Consider the following 25,998-nt stretch of genomic DNA (forward strand, 5'->3'; position numbering starts at 1 on the left):
AAGGGAGAGCATGGCTGGCATCTGACTCCAGTGAGAAGTATTGGTGTCCCTTGCTGTGTATGGTTCCCCTTTGCCTGCCAGGAACTTCTGGGGAGCAAAATGTCTCCCTCGGCTCCCTGTCCAGCTCTTTGGATCACACGAGGTATTTTAACGAGAAGGAGGGAGTCTCACCACTCACCTTTCTGCTTTGTGACCTTGATCTTAACTTCCTCACTGACATACATTGGGATGGTCGTGCTGGGCCTTCTGGAATGTGCAGCCAGTTACTCGAATTTTTATGTTTCTGGATTCTGTGTTCTGTTCATGGACAGTATTTTCACTGATGACAGAAATGTCGTCTTTTGGTTGGGCCTAAGTGTAGGCCAATCTTGCTCAGGAATCTTTAAAAGATGCTTAGCGTTTGAAGTCTGCTCTTGATGTAATTTGGACGGGCATTCATACTTCGTGTACTCACATGCTGAGCCACTAATTCCAATCCTAGTTTCTGTTTCTCTCCATAGAATGCCACCCCACCTGCAGGCAGTGCTACGGCCCATCGGAATCTGACTGCAGCTCCTGTCACCCTCATGTCACTCTTGCTGGTGGGAGCTGCAGGACCAGCTGTAAAGAAGAGCAGTTCCTCAACCTGGTGGGGTACTGCACTGGTGAGTGGGAGCTCCTTCCTTCATAGTCGTGGAAATCACTAGCCAAAGGCTGGGGTTCTTCATGCCAGGCTTAAGAAGGCTCTCCTGTATTTGTCCTCTGTCATCAGATGAAGAGCTCTTTTTTGGGAGGCATTTGTCTCGGGTCTGGAAACTTACTTTACTGCTTCCTATCAGACATTTAGTAAATATTTATAGATTCAAATGGAATCTTCTAATAACACTCTTGAACTTCCTGAAACAATTTAGAACCTCATATTAATGAAGATTAAAGTGATGATAATAGTGCCTCATATGCATGTGGTGTACTTCAGCTTAAGATAGCAACATGTTGCTTCAAACCCTTGGGAGACTCTCTCCCTCTTGTCTACATTATCTTCTGCCTCTTGCGTGGAGAACTTTCGCCATCAGCCCTAGGCACAAAAATTTAGGGAGATTAACCTAAAAGTAAGTCAGTTGTCTCAGGAGATGGGATTTTTCCTCCTCATTTTAGAACTCTGACTTCAAAGAAGTATATATTAGGAAAGTAGCCTGGAATTTGGATAACAATGAAAAAGCCATATAGTGTTTTGTGTTCATCCATCCATTCATACGACAAATATCTTTGAGTGCCTACTCATGGCCAGATGCTCAGAATACAAAAAAAAGAAAAGAAAGAAAAAAGAAAAAAAAAAGAAAGGTGAATGAGACAATGACCCTGCCCTCAAAGAGCTTATAGTCTAGAGAGAGGAATTTACAGACTAGTGGGTTATTACATATTTCTTGACTCATTTCTCCATATTGTAGGAGAACCTTGAAGAGATTTGCCTGCAGCAGCTTTTGTCACAGTTCCGAAGGGCTTGACTGGGAGGCATTCTGCGATGCCACTGGGAAGGGTGAAAAAGCTAGAATCTGGTCAGTTGCATGCTGGAGAAGTTGATCTGTCTGTAGGCCTTGTCTTTGGGCAGGGATGAGGTGTGGTCAATTGTTTAGATCATAGTATGGAGCAAGCACATTCACTCTGGGACTCAGTAGTCCGTTTTGGTGGATGGGGACACAGGAAGTCAATGACAGTCCTCCAAGTGTGGCTGGTCATGCCATGGTCCTGGGTGATCCATTCCTTTTTGCACATGACCTTAGCTGGTGACTAGACCTTGGGGTCCAGGGTCTATGCCCTAGGAAGAATGAATTGTGCAGAGCAGGGCTGCAGCCAAAAAGATGCTGGGATTCAGAGTAAAACCCAGTAGTTAAGACTGCAAACATTTTAGGGGCAACAAAAAGTAGAAGCTCAGAGAGACCAGGCTTGAGACTACTGAGCTACCCCACAGCTGTAGGGTGTGAGCCTCTTGCCAGTACTGCCACCTGTAGTCAGGACTGACTTGGAAGTGGGCAAATAGGAGGCATTAGTGCCTACCCTTGAAGGGGAATCTGGGGATGGCAGGGGCTGACTGTTATTATAGTTTGTGAGCTTGAATTCAGTGACTGCTTCTTACCTTAGGATACAAAGGAGCAGCTACCATGAGAACTAAGAGGTTCTCATGGTTTAAATACATTTGCAGGTATTTACGTAGAACCTACAAGGTGCTGAGTTGCAATTTGAGGGGACACAGAGATCTTTCATGCTACTTAAGGAGATGACCCAAAACACAATTGCAGTTAACAAATAGTACAGAGCAACTTATGGATAATGGCACCAATAGGTAGTATGGGTTGTAGGAGTTCAGAAGAGGGAGAAGTAAAAGATCTGAAGAGTATTGTGAAGAAGGTGGAAGCTAAGATTCTTCCTGAAGAAAAACTAAGATTTGATTAGACAGAGGGAGGGTAGGCAGGCTTTCTGGGTGTGGTTCCCCAGGAGACAGGCCAGATGGGTGGAATATGTGGGCCATTCATGGCCAGTGAGCGGTCCAACCTGGCCAAAGAGCATGGTTTGTGTTAAGACATATTAGATGAAAGAGTTGGAAAATTTAAGTTGGAACCAGAGTATAGAGAACCCAGAGTTCCAGGCCAGAAAGTTTGAACTGAATCTTGTGGGCAATGGGGCCATAAGAGTTGGGGAGAGAACTGTGACTTGACTGAGGGTGTGGTATGGGCAGGAAATCTGCCCATCGGTGGAAGATGGACTAGAGCAAGGAGAGATTATAGTTAGAGGAGTTAGAAGGGTGGACCTTCATGATGGCTTTTCTATTTCCAACCTATTCTGTATGTGGACCCTAAAAATTTTATGCTGGGGCATATTTTATAAGTAAATGTTTATATAAGGAGATTGGAAAAGTTTAATTTTTAATGAGCTCTATTCTCTCCTATGTCCAGAGCCCTCTTGGATAGTAAATTAGGTGATTAGGAGTTGCATTAATTTTTTAAGGCTAATGGGGGACCATTAGAATAAAGAACCATGGGACTAAGCTAAATGACTCTGGAAATCCTCAGCCCTAGAAGAAGAGTTCCCACTAAAATAGACAAACCTTGGCTGTCCTGGGAATTAGGTTTATTAAGTAAAGGTTTTAAGTAAGGTAACCATTGTCTGGTGCTTAGAAATCGTTTGTTGAATAGAGACCACTGTATCGGTGTTTCTTACAGAAAAGTTTGACCAGTAATTTCAATTGTTGATCTTTCAAAGAAGTGCACTGACCCCAAAGTTTACTTTTTCAATTAATATATGCCCCTTCCAAACTCTTCCCACTTCTCTCTGTGGCACTGTAATGAATTCATTCATTTACAGCTTCATCAAACACACTCCATGCCAGGCACTGTGCTGGGCTCTGGGGATGCCCACGTGAATAAGATGTGGTGCTTGTATTTAGGAAACATACCATGTAGTGAAAGAAGGACATATGTGTTGAATATGATAGAGCTGTGGGTATGAGATGACCTGTGGGACAGGACCCCAATCCCCACTGGGTATGTGTGGCTGGGTGGGTAGTGAAGGCTTTCTGGAGCATATCATAATGGAGATGATTTTGAAAGATAAGTAAGAAGTAGAGGAGTTTGAAGATTTGGAAGGGAGAACATTCCAGAAAGTGGGCCAAAGAATACTATCTGTTCGGGCACCAACAAAGAATTAAGCAGAACGCCAGCTCTGAGTGTGGGAGTGGTGGTACCTAGAGCAGAAGGAACCAGGGCCAGGTCACAAAGGCCACTTTGTAAGTTCTGTTTAGGGAGAATGTACTTGGTCATCAAGGCTGTGGATATCTCTTGGAGGTTTTTATGGAGGGGGGTGTCATGGTTGCATTTCTGTGAGGAGAAAGATCCATATAAGATTTGTGTAGAAGAAGACAAGACTGGGGCAGAAGGACCTTAAGAGGTAGTTGTAAGAATTCGGGTGAGAGATGAAGCCTTTAGTGAGAAAATTGCTGAGGGGATGAAGGGAAGGGGGCATGGCTTCACTAAGAATTAACTCTATGTTAGGTTGACCTGTGTGAGATTGCTGTTTTCTGTGCACAAATGGTCAAATAGTGGCAATTTTATATGGATCAGCCTAATAGAAGCAACAGAAGTTGGCAATGTCTCAGCCCTGGGGACTAAGGGAAAGGGAGTTTTGGGGATGATTTCAAGGTTTCTGGGCAAATAAATTTGAGGAGTGGGAGAGTACTATTTACTAAGGGCTAGAATAGGAAGATAATGTGTTTGAACTGGACAAATTGACTTTTGGACATCGAGGGGTAGCTGTCCATGAGGAGGTTGAAGGTTTAAATGACCACAGTTTTCTTCCTGTAACCACTGGGAGCTCATCTGCTATTTTCATTTTAACCTGAACCTAAATTCCTGGAACATTTTTTAACTCGAGTGTTGCTTTAGTCAGATTGTAGTTAACCTCCTGGAACATTTCAGTGACTTTTATCTAAACTCAGGAAGGTGTTAGGAGGAGCCGTGTGATGATAGACAAAGCAGAAGATAATCCGCCCCATGCAGTGCTGTCAGTGGAATGCATGTTCATCATCCTGGGGAAATTCTAGCCCCTGGAGAATGACCCTCCCTGTTCCCTCTATCGTGTGTGAGCTTTGCAGGGTGGTAGGATTTACTCACAGGATTTACTCTCTAGCTGAGCTATACCTAAGATCATCATCAGAGACCTCTTAATTGCACTTAGCTGTTTAAGAAGGAAAATCACATCTCATCTATCACACAGACAAGAATAAACACATCCTGGGGACAGGTCCAAAAACCTCAATGTGTTATCACATATGGAGATGTCATATGTGTGGGGTTTTTTCCTCCAAGTTTATCAAAGCAAATATAGTTTGTGAGATTTAGGCTAGGGCTGAAGGTTTTCAACAAAGATAAATGAACTGAGGTGAGAGGCAGGAGTGGACAAATTGCAGCAGGCATGGTTAAAGTGCTTTGGAAAGCCAGGCTTTTTCCTTCATAGATTTTTTTTGTTGTTGTGGTTGTTTATATTTTGCCCATGCCTAAACAACATTCTCCCCAAGTTCCAAAGCCTGGGGTGCTTTCTCCACTTTTCTTTCTCAGCTAAAGTCTTTCCCCTGTTCATAGGAGAGGGTGAAAATTAAAAAGAAAACATGAGGAGAAGTGTCCAAATGCAGATGCATTAAAAAATGCCTTGGGTTTTGTGGAATGCCTAATGGGATTGGCTGTACTTTTGAGTTCTTATGTAGAAAAGGAGATAGTACTGAGAGTAATAAGTAGAAGGGAAGACTGGAAAATTATAAACAGCTGATCCTGGGGGATTAAATTTTGTTTGTTGAAGCAGTAATTTTTAAAATGCTCATTTGTTTATAAATCTACACCAGAACGTAAGCAAAAGAAGACAAGTGTCAGGAAAGCAATATTATTCTGAGCATTTTCATATTGTGTTCCATGGAACTCACGTTTTAAGCAATGGTTAATAGGTATTGTATGCAAAAAAGATTCAATAAATTTGGGAAACTCTTGGGTAAATAAAGTTAAGCACCTTTCTTTACTGCAGAACTTCTTAGAACCTTAAGCAAGCAGATGGGCATTGTGAATCTCGAAGATGAAGGAGACTGAACATCATTTCGCAAACATTGCATTGTAGACCCCTCACCTTTATTTGTTATGGCCTCTCAGAGCTAACCAGTGGTTTGCAGAACAATTTTTGGGAAGCCCTGCAATGATTTTAATATATCTGACAATTTATTGGCACTCCCTAAAAGGTAAAGTACAATAATGAACCAATACTCAGATTATGGATTTCCTTCCATTCATCCCTTCCTTCTTTCTTCCTTCCTTCCTGGGTCACCAAGGAGGCTCAGGTTTGCCACCCTCTTGCTTGTTGAAGAGCACTGAAGAGTAATCCGTACTTATCTTCCAGTGTTGGGGCTGAGAGAAGTATTTGCTCTCTGAACCTAAGTGAAGCCACTTGTTGATGGGCCAGAAAACCTGTTAACATTTTTCTTCCAGATCATAAAAAGAAAAACGTTTAAGTCCTTTCCATGATTTTCCCCATTTATTGTCATCATTTCTGAAAGATGGGGCCCTCAAAAAAATGGTAGAAAAGTTGAAAGGTGCAAATTAAAAAGAGCAGCAGATGCTCGTTTTGGAATGTGCTGTCACAACCGCAGCGTCAAGCAATGCAAACCCCAGCTGAAGCTGAACAGAGCTCAGGAGTGGGAAGGAGCCCCGTGTGAGCCAGCGTCCCAGCTCTCGGCCTCCACACACGGGGACTTGCAGCCCGAGGTGAGAGCCGGTTCTGTTTTACAGCAGCTTCTGCGTGTGGGGCAGCTGCGTTGGCACTGCTCTCCATCTTGCTGGAGCTGCTCTTGCGGTTACTAGCTGCAAGGAAGGCAGGAGGCCCACACTATAAACGTGGAGCAGTTACTACCTTATTTTGATCGTCAAAATCCTGCTCATCCATTCCCCAGGGCCTGGCTCAGATCCCTTCCCTTCTAGGACCAGCTTCCTCTTGGCATCTCCCACATGGTAATTCCTAGTGTGCTGATTGTTTCTACCAATTACCTAGCACTTGGCATGGACTAGCTCATATTCCCTGTGAGTGATCTTTTCATGGTATCTAATAACAGGTGACTCTTCTGAGGGCTTAGTATGTGACAAGCACTGTGCTAATTGCTTTGAATGCATTTTGCCATTTAATATTTTTTTAAATTTAAATTCAGTAAATCAATATACAGTGTATTATTAGTTTCAGAGGTAGAGTTCAGTGATTCCTCAGTTGCATATAACACCCAGTGCTCATTATATTACGTGCCCTCCTTAATGCCCATCACCCACTTACCTCATCCCCCCACCCCACATCCCCTCCAGCAACCCTCAGTTTGTTCCCTATAGTTAAGAGTGTCTTATGGTTTGTCTCCCTCTCTGATTTCATCTGGTTTTATTTTTCCCTCCCTTCCCCTATGCTCCCCTGTTTTGTTTCTTGAATTCCACATATGAGTGAAATCATATGATAATTGTCTTTCTCTGATTGACTTATTTCGCTTAGCATAATACCCTCTAGTTCCATCCATGTCGTCGTAAATGGCAAGATTTTATTTATTTTTATTTTGCCATTTAATATTAACAATGATCCTCCAAAGCAGATAGTGATGTTACATATGAAGAACCTGAAACACAAAGTAACGTGCTCAAAATGACGAAAGTTGGAAGACAGAGCCAAGGTTTGAACCTAGGCAGTGTGATTCCAAAATCTACATGCTTAACCATTTTGTTGTACTCTACAATGCTAAATATAGTTGATTATAACAGTAGGCACTCAAGAACCATTTTTTGATTGATGGGTTAAAAGGGACTGGCATGACAAGATGCCTTGGAGAGCATTGTTGGGAAAAGTTGCAAGAACTTGCTAGTCTGTTTTAAATGCTAAGGAAGCTGTTTTAGGCTGCCATGTGTTATTGTATATATCGTTATTAAGTACATAAACTTTAAAGAAAAACATTAATGAACACTAAATTTTAATAATTTATATCATTCTGCACTTACTTTAATCTTTTTCAGTGGATATACACATTCATTTTTAATAGTTGCAGTCAGCACCTATGTATTTCTTCAATTCTCTTAAATATCACTTAATTTATGTATTTCCCTGTGTTGGCAGATATGGGAAGAATCCACATTACTGTCATTTTTCATGGCTAATTGGCATTCCATTATGTTTGTATAACTTAATTTGAGTGGCCATTTTCCTGTTGTGGGCCTGGGCAGTTACCAGCAGGATCTAGATTTATTGTTCGGCCTACTGGAGGTTGAGTATGAGATCCAAGGCTTCAGCTGGGACTGGGTCTGTTTCTCATGTTATTGGTAATAGTAATACTGGTGTGTTTGTGGAGTTTTATACTGCTCAAAACATTTTCTCATTTATCTTTTCATTCGATCATCCCAGATACTTTCCTGTGGAGGTGGGAATTCTTATTCTGTGGGAATTCTCGGTGCAGTGACTGGCACATAGATGGTGATCAAGAAAGGCTGGATAAATGAGTGCCTCGCATTTGGCATCCTAATGGCTACTATACTCCCCTTCTAATGCTTCACATGGTAGTTATATCAGGGATCTTTCTTCTTAGTGTGCCCCATTTTTTGCTTCTTATCTCTTTCTTGTTCACCTCCCACTTCATTCCATCTGGTCCAATTCTGCTATCTCTGTATTTTTTCAATTTTCTAGTGCCTTTTTTTTTCTTTAAACACTTGCTACTTTATTTTCCTTATCTTCTTTATTGGCATTGTACTTTCTTTTCTTATTCCTCATCTTGTCACCCGGTCTCCTATTGCTTGAACTATGAATTGCATATCCAATCTCTCTCCAGAACTTTCAATGATTGCCTCCTCCTTGTTCTCCCAATTTGTGTTTTATTTAAGAGACCACACTGTCTGTTGAGGGATGATTGAATATTCCAAGGTGTTTCTTTTCTTTAACTTCCAGGAAAAAAAAGAACATGACCTATGCTTAAATTGTGCCTTCCTAAATTAAAAAAAAAAGAACTTGTATACTTCTCCTTCATGTGACTTGTCCTAATATATTACCTTAAAGAAAGACCTCACTTCCAAGCTTTCAACGTGGCAGGGCTCCCAGTGAAGTCAGGATTGCCATTGTCTTCATAAGAACTGCAAGCCTTGCTTAAAGAACACAACTGAATTTATTTATTTTTTTTATTTATTATTTTTTTAAATTAACATATAATGTATTATTTGTTTCAGGGGTACAGGTCTGTGATTCATCAGTCTTACACAATTCACAGCGCTTACCATAGCGCACAACTGAATTTAGACCCACAGGTTATCCTGTCAGTACTAAAGATGGCAAGATTGCTAAGGCTGCACTCACCTCTGTTTCTTCCACACATGTAAATCTCTGTGGCTTACATGCTATAGGCAAAAAGAGTGACTTAGACGTAGGCATGATGATCAGTATGCTAGTGTCAGTTCTGACTGGCCCTGCTGCAGAGAAAGAATAATGGCCAATGTTTATTGAACATTTAGTACGTGCCAGCCCCTCGCATATCTTATCTCATTTAATCCTGACTGCAACCTCTGGAGATCTGTCCTGTGATGAGTAGTATCTCCATTTTATAGCCCGGGAGACTGAGATTAGAGACATTAGCCAACTTACTCGACGTTTCACAGCTATCGAGTAGGAGAGCCAGGCTTGGAAGCATCAGAAGGCACACAGCTGAGCACGTCACCGGCTTCCATGCCCTGATCTAGTTCCAGTAAGACCTTCTCTGCCTCTCGGCAGTCCTATTATTTATAGCTCCCGTCGGTGCCTTGTCATCTGGCCCATCATGCCTTTCCTTACACACCGTCCATTCCTTCCCTCAACTCAAATCTCACTTACTTGGATCAGTTTACATCTCTGCTTGCTTTCTCATTTGGAAGAATAGCATAATCTGATAAAAACAACAACAACAAAAACCCCTCACCTTTTCTCCTCAAGGGCTCTGATTCTTCTGTTAGGTACCTCTTTTTCCTCATGCCTTCCTTTGAGGAAGGAGTCCCCTCACCCTGGCTCCTCCAGTTATTTCCTTTTCTGGTTCTTCACTTCATCCCCCTCCTTCCCTGTCCCTACCCAGCCCCTCTCCCAGGGATGGTGATACCTCTCACAGCCTCAAACCGGTCCTTATTTCTGTTTTCTCCTTGGAGTCCGTGTGGAGAGCACACGGGACGGTCATCTCCAGGCCCTCCCCTCTACCTGTCTACCTCCTGGACATCTAATCCACGGGAACACCATACCCACAAACCCCATCTTCATGTCCCTTAACCCACCAGGTCTTTTCTTCCATCTCCTGAATTTCTTGTCCACCTGCTGCTGATTTTTCAATCCACATAACTCAAAACAGCTGAGTTACCTGCTTCCTCCCTGCCCTGATCCACCTTCTGCTCGCTGTCACACCTCACAAACTTCAAGTCCCTCTTATTCTCTTTGGATAAAATACTCTCTGGCCCTCCTAAGACACCAGTTGCATTTTGGGTGCGGCTTTCCTCCAGTAGACCCTGTCACGAACATCTCAAGGGAAGATGCCAAGTCTGACTCAATGCCCTATCTCCTGCGGAAACTTCCGTAGTGCCTCATACTCAACTGATATTCCATAAATGTTCACTGAAGTGAATGTTTTCCTGTTTTGGAGGTGCACCAAGAGCAAAGCATAAACTGCTGGAAGACTAGGTAGAGGGCACACGGAGGAGTGGTGCTCATGACCCCTTGTTGGCAGCAAGAACGGGCACCGAAACCGAGCAGAGAGCTTTGCTCTTACCTCTGGAGCTGCCTCCCGCCGCTACCAGAAGACCATGTGGTCTACAAGAGCTCACGAGTGGCCTGGGACAAAGCAAAGGGGAAAGAGAGGGTGCTTCTTTCTCTTCTGCCATCTGTATGTTATTTTCTAGGTTTCTTCTGTACTGTCTCACAAGCAGTACCTCGTCCATTTTAGAAGTGGCGTCAGAATTCAAATTCTATGTGCACTTTAAGAGCCCTGAGCTCTGGCACAAAATCATTTTTTTTTTGCCTGATGAGGAACACTTGTGTTCCAGCGCTTGTGGCTGATTATCGTAACCGTTTCCAAACGCATTTAATGTGGTTGCATTAAGAACCTAATCGACTGACAGGACATTATTAAAAACTCACTGTGTGTCTAAATTTGTCTTTATAGGTCATTATTTATCAGCTAAGGAGTCACTGCCCCATAAAACCAACATCCAAAGCCATTGCGTCAACAGTACACATTTACTTTAATATCTTCAAGCTTTTTTGACTTTGCTCCAAAGACGTGAAATAAGTCCTTTCACTGCCGTGTCTCCCATCCATCATGACTGGGTAATCCTTACTGATCCTCGAAGCAGAGCCTTTGTGATTTGAAGAGAGCCTCACACAGTGATGGCCACATGTAATTTCCTTACAGCTGCAGGGTGACGTATTAGAGGATATTACAGCTGCTGAGTCAAAGTATTCTTTTATCTATTTAAATTTTTAGCATGTCTGCATGCTGTGCATATTTAGAAAACAAATGGAATCCTCTGCTTGCTTAAAAACAAGAAATGTATCTATTTCAGCCCAAGCTAATGCTCCATTTCCAGTCTCCCTTGTAATGTGTTCATTAATTTGTTTGTTTAAGTGCTAATTCGCTGGGTTCGTTAGCAAGCAGGCACACATACGAACAACTGGAATTCCATCTGCCCACCCCTCTACCACATGCTTATTATATACCAGTAATCTGAAACAGGCTACACATAAACGTATCCTGGGTCTCTCTTCTTTCCTTGTCACCCTCAATGAGTCTTATATTTAAAGACTCTTCACCGTAGTTGAAATCGTGACAAATAAGGATTTACCTACTGAGTAGCAATGCTAGAATTCAGAGAGATGGCCTCCGGAATAGGCGCTGTTTTTAAGCAATTAATGGATACACACTCACCATTTAGACATATTTGAGGTTAGCCTCCTTTTTTGATTACAGACAGCAAGGTAGATGCAAATGCCTTACATTACAGATGGGGCTTTTAGGATGGGACGTTAATCCTTACAGAGGCTGCTAGATTGGTGGATTGGAAACTCAGTTCCCCTATTATAGTAACTGCAGCCCTGGTTCAAATTAAGCAGTGACAGTATAAACTTCCTCTAGTGTATCCTGTGAAATTGTTCCAAATGTCACCTGAGTGGGGGGTGGGGGGAACGGGCATGGAAGGTAGGGTGAGGAGGATTATAGGGGAACTCACTCTGTGGTTTGTTGGCCTCTCTCAGAGTACTGCCATTTTAAGGACAGTTTCTGACAGTTGTGCTCCTATAGTGTGGATCCAGCAAAGATCTGAATTGGGATTTGTCAGACGGAAGAAAGCAAGAGTTGTCCCCAAATCAGCCTAATTCTTAGAAAATAGGCGTATAGATTTCACTACGCATGAAGTGACTGGTGTCTGAGCAGTTCCCCGGGACACATGGTCATCTCCTGCAGTGCCTGGGGATGGGGCTCCTACCACTTCTTAATTATGTTTAGAGTGTATAATTAATACATATGGCTGGCTGTGGGGATATTTCTCTTTCCATTATCTCAAATCCTACTGACAAGGCAGATATAAATTGTCACACACATAGCCACGTGGCGCCCTTTCTCTTGGCCTGAAGTGGATTTTGAAAACCAGGAGATGCAATCCACATTGACCTTTCATGAGCCTCCAAATTCCCTACAATTTCCTAGGATTTTGACTCCAATAACCTTTTTTCTTCTTTCACTCAACACATAGGCGGGGGCTGCCTACTAGATACTACTGATTGAGCCAAATTCTACTTTGTTTTAATTTTTAAAGGTATTTTGGAAGCTGACAATTTGTGAAAAGGTCTTCCCAGGTCATGCCTGAAAGACAAACCACTGGTATGTTGGCTTTCCTTCTCAAGGGAAACCCAAGATCTTCATTCCTGGTCCTGACAGCTTTCATGTACTTATGTTACAGTATTCTTAATATGCCTAGTGTAGTACAAGCCTCATGAGAACAGTTCAGCAGCAGGATATTATTAACAGAGAGGGTCTAATAGACATAATGTGGGGGGGAGGGGAAAGAACGGTAGGGACCCCTGTCCCCTTCCCAGTAAGGCTCCTATTGAGAGCTGCTGTATGTCAGAGTTTTCTTGGATTGTTGGTTCTTTGCTATGGTTCTCATGTCTTCTCTCATCACTGTTACCTTCCATCCAACAATTTCTCATTTAAATCTGTAATAAAAACACAGAGACCTCTATAAATAGACTGGCAAAGAACACAGGCACACACAAACCCATTCCCAGTTGCCTTTAGGATAAAATACATGCTCCTCTTCATGGTATTCTAAAACTGGTGCAGCCGGGTCCTGAGTGGCTTTTTTCTTTTCTTCTCTTTTCTTTTTTTAATTTTATTTATTTGTCAGAGAGAGTGAGAGAGCACAGGCAGGGGGAGCAGCAGAGGGAGAGGGAGAATTGGGCTCCCCGCTGAGCAGGGAGCCCGATGCGGGACTCGATGCTGGGACTCCGGGATCATGACCTGAGCCGAAGGCAGACGCTTAATGACTGAGCCACCCAGGCGCCCCATGAGTGGCTTTTTTCTATGTTCTTCAAGATCCAGCCATGTTGTCCTTCTCTCAGTTCCTTGAAGGCATCCTGTTCTGTTGGGCTGCTGGGTTTTTGCCTAAGCTTTCCCTCTTCTTGGATCCCTTTCCAAACCACCTCACCCAGCCCAGCTCCTCTTGCACCTAACCCCCACGCAGGGTTCATGGCTCCACCTTCTCTTGGAGGCCCTCCCTATCTCCTGGACCGAGTCAGAACTCCTGTTACAGACTTCCATGGCGCCCTGGTACTTACCCATTAACATTTAACAAAATGTTCGCAATAGTCTCGTGGCACTCCTGCATCTCAGTGTTTGCCATACGCTCTATTGTTGCTCATCCCGCTGTGCCACCATCTCTATTGGCCTGGGACCCAGGTCTCAATTTGGAGAAAACCCTTTATAAGGCAGGAAACACAGCCCAAGTCCACTTTATTGTTGGATTGTTGAATATGCCGCTTGGCTGCCTACAACCTGTTCCATGGGAAAGGAGGGTGAGGGTAAAGTGAATGGTCTCTCTGTCCCTTCTTCCTCTCCAGGTGGAAGGGTTTTTCTGGGCTGGGGCACAGAAGTGGAGAGTGCAGGGGTTGTGGTGGTGGTGGAGGGCCTGGGTCTGTTAGCTCCAATGCACATTCGAGTTTGTTTTTCCTTCCGTCTTTCATCTGTTCCTGAGCTCTGTGAATTTGCTATCTTTTAGAGCTGATTCTGATAACTTTCTCTGGGAGCACATGACGGCCCATGCTTCCTGGTTCGATGGGGGCAGTTACTTACAGTGGATGAGAAAAGAACTCATTGGTTGATATCTCAAATTATTATTTGATTTCACATATTTCATACTCAATTACAATTATATATCCAGGGTTGTTTTTCCTGACCATACTGAAAGCTGTATGACTACAGTAGGCATTTGAACGTTTTTGGTGTTTGAAAGATTTTTTTTAATGCTCAGCCTCACTTATAATAAAAGAAGTATAAATGTAAACAATGATATAACTGCAGTTTTCACCAACTAAATTAACCAAGATTGTTTTACTACTTTTCAGTTCCTTAGTGCAGGCAGAGTTATGAGGAAACAGTCTCATGAATGACTCTTGGAAATGTAAACTGATACAAACTTCCTGGAATGGAATCTGTAATACCTATTAAGAATTTTACATTTTTTTCATGTCTGTAGTGGTTAAAAGTACATGCCCTGGAGTCAGTGTGGATATGACATGTGTGAGCAAATGACTTAACCTCTGAGTCTCCATCTCATCATCTTTAAAATGGGGATAATAACATCACCTATTGCATTTTTGCAGACTATGCATGAGATTATACATTTATAATAAGTAGTACAGTGCTTGATATATATTCTGAGCTCAATAAATATAAGCTATAATAATAATATGAATTGGGGTGCCTGGGTGGCACAGTCGGTTAAGCCTCCAACTCTTTTTTTTTTTAAGATTTTTATTTATTTATTTATTTGACAGAGAGAGAGACACAGCAAGAGAGGGAACACAAGCAGGGGGAGTGGGAGAGGGAGAAGCAGGCTTCCCGCCGAGCAGGGAACCTGATGCGGGGCTCGATCCCAGGACCCTGAGATCATGACCTGAGCCGAAGGCATACGCTTAACGACTGAGCCACCCAGGTGCCCTAAGCCTCCAACTCTTGATTTTGGCTCAGGTCATGATCTCAGGGTTGTGAGATCAAGCCCAGTGTCGGTCTCTGCGCTCAGCACAGAGTCTGCTTGGGTTTCTCTCTCCCTCTTCCTCTGCCCCTCCCACCTATAAATAAACAAGATCTTTAAAAAAAATTTTTAAAAATTGAATTGCATTCCTGACAATGTCTTTTGGGAGCTAATCTAAAACGCACAGAAGTCTTATCAGGGCCTCAATTATAGAAGTGGACAAATTGGATGTAAATGTTTTAAGTACAGTTCACCCTAGAACAAAACAGGTTTGAACTGTTTGGGTCCATTTATATGTAGATTTTTTAAGATAAATACAGTACAATATGGTAAATGTATTTTCTCTTCCTTATGATTTTAACATTTTCTTTTCTCTAGCTTACTTTATTGTAAAAATACAGTATATAATAATATCTATAACCATCAGAATATTTGTTAACTGATTATTTAGGTTATCAGTAAGGCTTCCAGTCAATAGTAGGCTATTAGTAGTTAAGTTTTTGGGGAGCCAAACCTTATACTTGGATTTTTGACTGTGCAAGGGGTCAGCACCCCTAACCCTTGGTTTTGCAAGGGTCAGCTGTATATGAAAAGTGCAAGTTTCTTGTTTATTTATTCAAGCCTGGGATATTATGTAGTCCCTAAAATGATGTTTACAATGACATGTGGAAATGCTGATGGTATTGAGTAAAAAAAAGATATTATATGACATTTAATATAATCTCATCTATGTATAAAGCTCTGTATCATAAGAGTATATAGAAAAAAACTAAGAGAAAAATGTCAATGTCAGTAGTTCTTTACTCTGAAAGGGCTACTTCGGGTGGTTTTTATGTTTATTTATATTTGTAAAAATGTTTTTCATATTTTTTTCCATGGCTCACCTTGTATTCAGAAAAACAAAACCTTAAGATTCTTGTTAGAGTCACACTCAGCCCCTCCTCTGGGCAGGAGATCTCAGGGGCCCCCGGGCTTAAACCTGAAGCTTACTTACAGGTGCTCCTCAGTGGGACTGGCCACTTGTAACCTGTCACCCCTGAGTTCTGTAGTCTGCTCTCAAGAACCGTACTTTACTGATTGTAAGTCAGAACACAGGTATTAATCCTTAAGCCCTTTTTGCTCTGATTTCTGGCTTCTTTCCCCTCACATCATTACTCATTTTGAGCTCTCCCAAAGAATTCTCTTCTATAAAGAGATTTTGACTTCAAACTCACAAGACAGAGGTGTTTCCTAGGTTTTAGGAATTTATTTTCCTTTTCTGGTTGGTTGAAGAAAAGTCAGTCAACCTTCAGATTGTCTTGAGAGCAGGATTTCAGAGCATATTTAAGTAGTCTTCTTAAGGGGCTTGTAAATGAGAGTTGGGAAGGGAGGTTTGCGTGAATGCATTAACATGGGATCCCTTAGCTTGTTGCTTTGGAATGAATCTATTCATAGGACTGGGTGTTTAGTATGACTTTTTAAGACATGGATGAATGAGTAAGGAATGAATACAGGTCATGAACAAAAGAGGGAGCCCAACTTCCAGAGTCGGGTAGTTACAGTCTCGTGCGTAAGGTAAAACTTTAAACTTCCTTGCATTACTGTGATGCTTTGGGCAACCTGCAGGTGATTGTTTTATATTTTCAGGTGTCATTTATTGATTTCTCCTTGCTTCCGGGTACTCCATCAGGCAATGTGATATGTCTGGCAATTGATGTGATGCCTTCTTAAGGCTTCACATGGAGCCATGAAGAAAGGCAGAGGCCTCAAGTGGTTTTGGGTCTCTGAGACTCTTGAGCCCTTTCCACTGGCTTCTAGTAGCTGTCTGTCAAAATACAATGCAAACAGCCCTGTCTAGTTTAGGACCTTCAGAGGATGAGACTTGATTAGGAGGAAGGCAGAAAGTGAGGGTTGTGAGGAATGTCTACATTTATCAGGCAGTGGTGGCAGAGAACAAGGACCTGGCTGTGAACAGCACCAGGATAAAGCTTACTAAAGGAGGACAGGGGCTCAAGGAGGAGGGCAGCCAGGAGTGTCATGCGTTGTAGAGCTCTCCCATAGGTTCGGTTTAGAGGAAGCCATTAGATTTGGAAATAAGAGGTGGTCAGAGACCTTTTCAAGGCAATACCACAGCAGACTCGTGGAGGTTGAAGGCAGATCCCAGCAAGCTGAAGCGTTCGGGAGGCAGGGAAGTTGGGTGGTGAAGGGAAGGCGAGAGATGGCGGCGTGGTTGTAGAGAAGAGCTTTGGAGGCATTGGTAATGCAGAGTGTGTTCAGAGGTTGAGGTCAAGGAGAGTGAAGAGAGATGGGGTAAAAGATGCAATAATGCTGAAATAGCGTTCTAATAGTGTTGAAAATTGGATCAAGAATGTGGGCGGAGGAATTAGCCATTTCATACCGGGAGAGAAGAAATGAAATAAAAATGGGTAAAGAAAGATGTTTTGAGTCTGACAGGAAGCCTGTGCCTGAGGGGCTGAATGAAGTAGAAGATAGAATAACCTGGGAGGAGGCGGAGGGTGAGGGTGGGGCCTGGAGACGAGGAGTGAGGGTTTGCAAGCAGCTGCCGTGAGAGTGGGAAGGAGCATCCGTAGCCTAGCTCCAGCTTCCTTTAGTAGTAAGTAATGCACATTACACTCACTCATTTCAACGGCTTCTAGAGATCCCCAAGATCAGACAGATTCATAAATATTTATTTATTGTACCCACAAAGTACTCCAGAGATCTTCTTACTTTCTCTTCAAAGCATCCCCTTGGTGATTATTCTTCTTCATTCCTCTAATTGCACATAGATGCAACTAGTTTTTAGACCACTGAACACCTGCGGATCTTGTCGATGCATGTCTGAGCCCAGAACTCTGTAAGCGCTGGCTTGAAAGAGGAAGAGGCTGTGACTTTTCAAATAATGGAGCCTTGAATCAGTAATGTTTCTCAGGTTTCCAACCCTAGAAGGTACCCACTCATTCAGGTAATCATAAAACACAGTGACTTCCATTTGCTCCAGCAACTTTCAAAGCTTTTTGAATCTCCCCTTTAGCTCCTGGCACTTGAGGAGGGCACAGGAAAAAGAGAACGTTGTGTGGAAACCTTATACTAAGTCGGGGGAAGTAGCCTCCCTATCCTCTTTCCCTCAATACAGTCATCGTTTTCCTTTATAATTCACTGAAGGTCTATAATGAGGATTAATTTGGCTCTTAGGAAATCAAGAATTCCTCCTAATAAGGGCAAAAGGCTGCCCGTAATTTGAAACTCCCACAGTTCAGAGAAGGGGCAGGGGCTGTTCATTTGCGTGCTCACAAGAAGAGTTGGCATCCTGGGGAGGACACTTTTGGCTCGACCTCTGGAGTGGTTGTGCAGGTCCTCAAACGGCTTCTCGTGGGGGGTGAGTGGGTGCAGGTGTGTGACTGAGGCCCGCTTCTGAGGGAACACGTCTCAGGTGGTCAGCAATTAAGAAAGTATCACTGAGGGTCTAGAGAAAAAGACCTGTTTTAACAGATTTCAGCGGACAGGCCGTCTGTTTCATTGACCAGGATTTTTTAATCTAAACATTGCTCGAGATCACAATCTCTATCTACAAGAGTCTGAGCCGAACAAGCCGTATCTGGTCCCTGAGTGGTGCATTAGCAAGTGCAGACAGTGCTTTGAATCCTAGAGGGAAAGACCTGTGCTTAGAGCTCTGACTTTTCATTTCCTAGGCCTTTACACTCCTTTTTTATTTTGGTGGGTAAATCACGATTTGTGGATTTTCTTCCACCTTTGCGATGGAGGATGGTAAACAGGACCTGAAGGGCAATTACCCCTTAAAATGAGGCAGAGGATGGGAGCTGAACGCAGTCGGGTTCTTGAATGAAAGGATGACTATTACATGGGCGAGAATGAGAGACCGTGCTGGCTGTACCAGATAATTAGTCATAGAGCTTTAATCACAACTCCTACAACAGAGTTTGTATTGTATTGTGAATTATGTATTGGGTCATGAAAATGACTTTTCAGCTCACAACTCTTCTTTGTAACTTACCTCTAATTGGAGACTAAAATTTTCCACCGACTCACCCCACTTATCTACTAACGCCAGTCCCTCCGTATCAACACCTGAGACTGGTATGCTGCCTCTGAAAGGCCAAATTCCTGGGAAGGCAGCTTGCGGGGAGAGCACCGTGCCCCCCTCAGGAGCACTGTGCACGGGGGCATGCTGGGCTAGAGTTCCCAGAACTCTTGGGGGAAATGTTGAAAGTACTGGCAGTACCGTTGCTGTTAGTCTGACAATTCTCTCTCTACTCCGAGCACGACTCTATCACATGCCCTTCTAGTACTTGAAGGTCGTTCAGTTGAAAAGGGATGAAAACTTAATAGCTGTGCTGGGCCTGGCCATTTGCTAAAAGCCTCAAACGCACCGTTTGTACAGGTCCCAAATGTCTCCTTTCCTGGGCTGTCCTGCCTTTGGGCTGTTCTCCCGCTGTTTGCACTGCAGCGGGGGTCATTACGATCCCTTCTGCCCTTTGGTGTAGTGATGAGACCCCGCGCTCACGCTGCCCGTGCCTTCTGTGTGCCCCCCCACCCTCTCCAGACTGTCATCCCCTGTGCCAGCACTGTGCCGCTGATCTCCACCACACCGGCAGCGTCTGCCTGAGCTGCCAGAATGCCCGGTACCTGCTGCTGGGGGACCACTGTGTGCCTGATTGCCCTTCTGGATACTACACGGAGAGAGGAGCTTGTAAAAGTGAGTAAGTGCCGGACACAGGAGCTGGCGTGAGCTGTTCTTGGGGCCAGTAGCGGGAGAGAACTGGAACTTCCCCAGAGAGAGACAGGAGGCGGGAAGCACGCTGCGGGACAATAAACCAGCCTGGCTAACGCTCTCAATTGGGGCTTTTATTAACGCCTCTCGGGCTGCTGCTTGGAAAAGGAGCTTGGCTACATAGGTTCTCTTTGTGTCTCTTTTCCCTCTGCAGAATGTCACTCCTCCTGCAGAACCTGCCAGGGCATGGGACCCTTCTCCTGCACCTCGTGTGATGCCGACCTCGTTCTGTCCCACCTTGGCACCTGCAGCACTGCCTGCTTCCCGGGGCACTATCTCGATGACAGCCGTGCTTGTCAGCGTAGGTTTTTAAAAATGAACTTTCTCTCCTTTCCTGCTCTTCTGGAGTCATTGAAGGGAATATGAAGTTCTTGCTTCTATATTCTCACTCGATAGCCTTTATTTTTATAAAAGAGAGTTAATCTACAAAGGCATATGGGTGCCGTTAGCAGACATCAGTCTAACTGGGAAGTGCTGGGCTCGGGGATCTCCTCTGCAAGTACCAGCTGTGTGATCTTAGGCCAGTCATTTAGCTTCTCCGTTCTCTGGTTATCTCATTTTAAAAATAAAAGTGTTGGCCTGTTTTGTCCTCAGCAATTCAATTCCAAGATCCTGAGCAGAGAGTGGAACTCGTTCTAGTAAACAATCAGTGACCTAAGCACTTGTCTGGATTTAATTTGTTTTCTGTATGTATTTGTTGAATATTGACAATGTGCAAGGCTTGACATGCTACAAAGCGTTCGGTTTCTGTTCAGTCATTATTTTGTCTTGCATGAGAGTTACTTGTATAGATGTCTTATTTCTCAAATAAGTCAAAATGTGATTAATTACCTGTGTCAGGCACAAACAAAGAGGATAAATTAGGGAAAGGGCAAATCTGAGTAGAAAAGAAATTTAGGAAATCCTTCACAGATGAAGGAACATTTTTGAGATACGCTGAGGTGGCTTACTTTATTTCAATCACTGAAGTGTCGTTTGCGAAAAAAACTTTGTTATACTTTTTCCTTTCGAAATGATAGCTAACAAATAAATACAGTGCTGGTATTTAAAGTTTACGTCCTAGGAAGAACCATATTGAAGGAATTATAGACTGGTGGTTAGGAAAGTGGGCTCTGGACTTGTCAAATCCTACCTGCCACTTACTAGCTTTTTGTGACCTTGAGCAAGTGAATTAACTGCTAGTCCTTGGTTTCTTTTTCTGTTAAAGGGGGATTATAATGGTATGGTACCTATACCTAATGTTCTTGCACTTAGTATGGACCCTCGCGGAGAATAAGCTTTCAGTATAGATTAGTTATTGTTGTTGTCATCGTCATCCAGAATGAGATGCAAATCAAGCACTTTAAGATATGTATATTTTATAGATAGATATTACTGTTAGTTTATTGAGATGCTTACAAAGATTTGCATTTGAAATGAATTTATGTGGAACTCATCATTTTTTATCACCCATTGAGATACCAGAGATAAAAAACCCTTTTTGGACCCATAAAAAATTTCTTTGCTTTTATAACAAAAACTTCGCTTAGTATATATCAACTGTCTACCAGTATCTGTAGATTCTCTAACACAAGAGACATGAATGAAACACTTGCATGTTCTGTTCAAGAGCAAGAGAGTGTTGGTGGAGAAATAGTGACTTAGATTTATGAGGCTCTTCACAGCAGTGGAATCACAGAAATAAAAGTTCAAAAGAAAAAATAGAATCTTTTGTATGGCATATAGATGACAAAAAAATGTTGCATTGAAATATTTCTTTCTGAGAAGCCTTTGCCATAGTGCAAGGTGATCTCCGCACAAATGCATTTGTTATGCTACCATGAAAACAGGATTTCATAGACTATTTCAGTTAAATGAAGAATCAGTTAAATTAAGAATCTCCTAGCTTTAGTCCTTTGCTAAAGCTTAAGTTTCATTCTTTCGAAGATTGAATAAAGCATGCCCTTAAGTTGGGTTATTGATGTAAAAAAAAATCAACAATATTCCTTTCTAATGCTCATCATTATAAACAATTATAGGCCTCACAATTTTAGAAATGGTTCAGTAAAGCACTTTCAAGGAAATATAACCAGTATTAAGGGGAGGCATTAATAACCTTACTATAGAAGAAAGTAAGACCTGGAGAACTGTCTGGATTCTGGCTACAGAAACCTTTAGAAGTTACATACTGAGCTCTAAAATTCAAGGATAATCAGTTGAGGCAAGCATTTTAAAAAAGAGATGATAAATGAGGTTCCCAGTGCTTAAAACCATGGTGCTTTAGAGGCAAGGAGGAGAACTCCAGGGTGGCCAGAGATGACCTTGTACCCGATTCAGAGATTCTTTCTCCTTCCCCTCAGACTTCTACAGATGAGGAAGGAAGCCAGGTCCATTGGAGGGGGTGGTAGCTGTTTAGTTGTTTGACGGTTCTTTCTCATGGGCCCTAGAACTCCCCTCTGGAGTGATACAGAGTAAGTCTCCTTCCTCATTCACTTGATTGCCTTCCAAAGTTTGAAATTAACTGTCATTTCCTACTTGCACTTTGCTGCTCCAGGCAAAACTGGAGCCAATGGAGTATTTGAGCAGAAATGGATGACCCTGTCTCCGAGCTGCGGTAGAAAACAGGCCTATTTCAGAGGGAAGGTGGATTTCCTAAGCTGTTGGGTCCTTTCCTCCTTCATCTCTGCTTCCCTCGTTGGTTTCTGGTCCACTTACGACTATCTTCACTGTCCTCTTGGTAGTTTCTGGGGTCCGGGACCTTGGAGAACTGCACCTGGGACTCTAGATGTGATCATAGCAACATGACTAATACCGTGTGTGGTCTGAATATTCTAAGATGGAGAAAATGCTCCTTACCCACATGCCTTTGGAGATGGAAGCTGAGAACCCAAGGGGCTTTGGTATGTGTAGACCTGCTCTGACGAAGACAAGGTCATTTGTGGATTGCTTGGTGAGAGATGAGGAGTTCAATGAATGAGGAAGAAGGGTTCAGGTAGACATGGAGGGAGCTCCCTGCTCTCAGTGTGACACTGCTGCATCCCTCCAAATCTCCACGTAGTCTTCTAACCTTTCACAGTGCTCGGCATGAATCTGTTTGTTTTGGAAGCCAGTAGAGGGGCTGAGTTATACTTTGAGGTACCGAGGGGGAATGAAAGACTGCATGGAAGGACTCAAGAATAAGAAGGTACACAGATGCTTGAGGAACTAAACTACAAGAAGCTCTCCGCTATCCAGACGGGGCATCATCCTGTCACTCTAAGCTGAGGGACTGGCCTTTGGGCTTCATTTTGTAGCTGTTTGTCAAGTAGGGGGCTCCAGCTGACATTTAGGTTATATGAAGGCTCTTCAGTTTAAGATTGTGTTAGTTTCTTTAGTAACCATATCACACCTCTAGTAAGCTTTTAATCAACTAAAGTTCTTAGATCATTTTTTATAGGAACTACTGTCTGAACAGGTCTCCGGTATCCTTTATTTGTGTAATGGGTTATGGAAAATAAATGCAGGACTTACAGTTTTGCTTATTTCATCAGATTACTTTTAGTTTATTGTTTCAACTAGCTAAAATTGAGTTTGAGTTGTTCTTTCAGCTGGTGAGATTAGACTGTGTGTATCCTATTAGGTTATGTGGCATATTTAAATATCATTAGCATGATTTCTTTGTTGTAATTAAAGCTATTAATAAAAATGTTGATCAAGTAAAAAGTGAAGACTTCATCATAATCTACTAAGGACATTTCTTTTACTAATTACAAAGGTTTACTGATAACTTTTTGAGGATGCATTTCAACCATTTTCAAATCCACCTACAACTCCTAGACCCCACTTCATTTTTGTATTCACAGGTTTATCTTTGAGATTTTTGTCAAGTCCTTTGCCAAAATTAAGATACACCATGTGTAAAAATTCTAGCCAAAAAAAAGATGGAACTTTAATTTCATTGAAGTTTCCAAAAATTAAAATATTCTTTTCTAATTATTCTCAAACCATCTGTTTGAAAATCCAGTCTAGAGTTTTTCTAGGATCTTTAATTACCAATCTACATATTCTAATGAATATTTTATATCAATGACATTTCTTGTAGGTGAAACAAGAGGACTTCCTTTTTATTTTTACCAGGAGGTAATTTTCCTGCACTGTGCCACACACTTTGATATCCTCTAGATCTAAAACTCTAAAAATCTAGCTCATTCTCTGGATTTTTCCTCTGATGTGTACTTAGAGAAAATTTCAGAATGAGGCAGAGATGTGTTTGAGTATGTATAATTACAATATCTGGTTTCTTTCATTTATGTGCAAGTGTTTATTGAACACCCATAACATGAAATATAACTAGTTAGGTGCTGAACACTATTTCAAGGAACAGAACAAACCTGGTCTTTGCTTTCATGAAGCTTATAGCTTAAAGGATACAGAGGTTAAATAAACATTGTAATGAAAATTATTATATATGGCATGAATGAAATGTCTGGGGTGCTATAAGAGCAGTGACAGGGAGACTTGTTCTAGACTGGAGATTGAAGAAGTCACTGAAGAATGAGTAAGAGTCAAAGACAAGAAACTTGGAGATTATATTGAGAGGATTCAAATATGTGTATTAAGATTTCTGGGTGGAAAGAATGGAGGGAATGATGGAGGAGTGTTATTTGCAGAAATGATGGCTGGAAATTTTCTGGGGTTGAAGAAAGATATGAGTTTATAGATGAAAGTGTCCTCAGAAACCTGAGCAGTATAAATTTTAAAAATCAGTCTTGTGGATACAAGGAAAATAGAATGCAAGGGGGTCAAACTTGGTAAGGGGAAACCAATTAGGAGGCTATGACAGTAGTCCAATAGGAAATGATGAGGGCTTGGATGTATTGGCATGTGAGAATATGGAGAGAAGCAAAAAATTCTGGGAATTATGTAAGAAAATTTGAATAAATAGGTTCCAATGAGTGATTGGATTAGGAATGAGAGATAGGGGCCTATCAAGATAGCCTCCAAGGTTTCTAGCATGGACAACTGAGGAGATGGAGAAATGCCAGTTGTTAAGTTAGGGAAGATGGAAGCATCTGGAATCCATGGACCAGATTTGGGGATCATCCTTGAATGCCTGAATTAAGTGGCTGTTGAGAATTACAACTGGGCGAATCAGTAAGCCAGGCCTCCTTAAAGTCCTTTGTGGCTTAAAATACGGGATTTCCTGAGCTTCACAATAAAGTTGATGCCTAATTTTAATCTTGGCATCGCTCAAAAATCTGAATCCACATCATGAACAATTGGGCGCTTGATTCCTTGAGAAATCTTCCTTCCTTGAGAAGTAAGGTTCAAATACATCTCTGGACTATTATTCCAGAGATCTTGGAGTAAGTATAAATTCTGTTGCTGAATCACAGGGCAACTTGGATGTGGGATTTCCATTCTTGGGTTTATAATTTATCTTTTCTGGAAAATAATATGATCCTTTTATTTTAGAAAATAAGAGTAACATTTTCTGTTTCTGTTGATCACAGGGGAGGGTTATGAGCCATAATTAAAGCGCAGGTTGGAGCAGAGCTTTGCTCCTTTGTAGCATCTGTCTAGGTTTGATCAGCTTCAGTATTTGCAGCTGTAATTATCTGGTCATTTTTCTCTTCCTATCTGCTCAGCATGTGAAGCGCATTGTGGAAGCTGTGATTCACAGGCCAGCTGTACCTCCTGCCGAGATCCAAACAAGGTCCTGCTCTTTGGGGAATGTCAGTATGAGGGCTGTGCCCCACAGTACTATCTTGACTTCTCCACCAAGATATGCAAAGGTAAAGCTCTTCCAGAACTGTGCAATGATTCTTTTCCTCAGTGATCTCCCTTTACTGTAGGTGTCTAATCCCCCATGTTGGGAAAATACCGTCATATGTTTAGATGATAGCAAGAAGGCATCATGTATTATGAATGCATGTATGTAATTTCTTTCTTAAGGAAATTTTTTGAGCACCTACTATGTGCCAGATGTTGTGCAAGGTTTTAGTAACTAGACCAGAGGTGGCAAACCGGATGTATTTGGTCCAAGACATGGAGGGTTGTTGTTGTTTTTTTTTTTTGGCCCACCTAATGTTCTAGTGTTTTAAAATTTTTAATTAATGCATTTTATTTTTTTTAAAGATTTTATTTATTTATTTGAGAGAGAGAATGAGAGAGAGAGCACAAGAGGGGGGAGGGTCAGAGGGAGAAGCAGACTCCCTGCTAAGCAGGGAGCCTGATGTGGGACTCGATCCCGGGACTCCAGGATCATTACCTGAGCCGAAGGCAGTTGCTTAACCAACTGAGCCACCCAGGCGCCCTAATTAATGCATTTTAAAATGTAGAAGACTTCACATACAAAAATTGAGATTTTTCTGTTTCTTTTGAAAAAAAATTGAGATTTTCTGTTTCTTTTGAAAAAGTCAGATGATCTGGGAATACTGGATATGCATTTCCATAATGCGACAGTCAGTTGGAGATGAGTAGCTGTTGTCC

General features: G+C 42.2%; 1 protein-coding gene across 3 annotated transcripts in view; it reads left to right on the forward strand.

Annotated features, from left to right (window-relative positions):
- FRAS1 (Fraser extracellular matrix complex subunit 1) overlaps window positions 1–25,998 on the forward strand; it is a 404,600-nt gene that overhangs the window by 227,827 nt on the left and 150,775 nt on the right. For 2 of the 3 annotated variants that reach the window (XM_036104730.2, XM_078068823.1), the window contains exons 20-23: window positions 501–644; window positions 19,321–19,473; window positions 19,703–19,849; window positions 25,155–25,301. In XM_036104730.2, coding sequence (XP_035960623.2) covers window positions 501–644; window positions 19,321–19,473; window positions 19,703–19,849; window positions 25,155–25,301 — 591 coding nt within the window. The remainder of the gene's footprint in view (window positions 1–500; window positions 645–19,320; window positions 19,474–19,702; window positions 19,850–25,154; window positions 25,302–25,998) is intronic. The other variant, XM_078068824.1, reaches the window with a different exon arrangement.

Source organism: Halichoerus grypus, chromosome 3, assembly GCF_964656455.1.
Source record: "Halichoerus grypus chromosome 3, mHalGry1.hap1.1, whole genome shotgun sequence".
Taxonomy (NCBI): Eukaryota; Metazoa; Chordata; class Mammalia; order Carnivora; family Phocidae; genus Halichoerus; species Halichoerus grypus.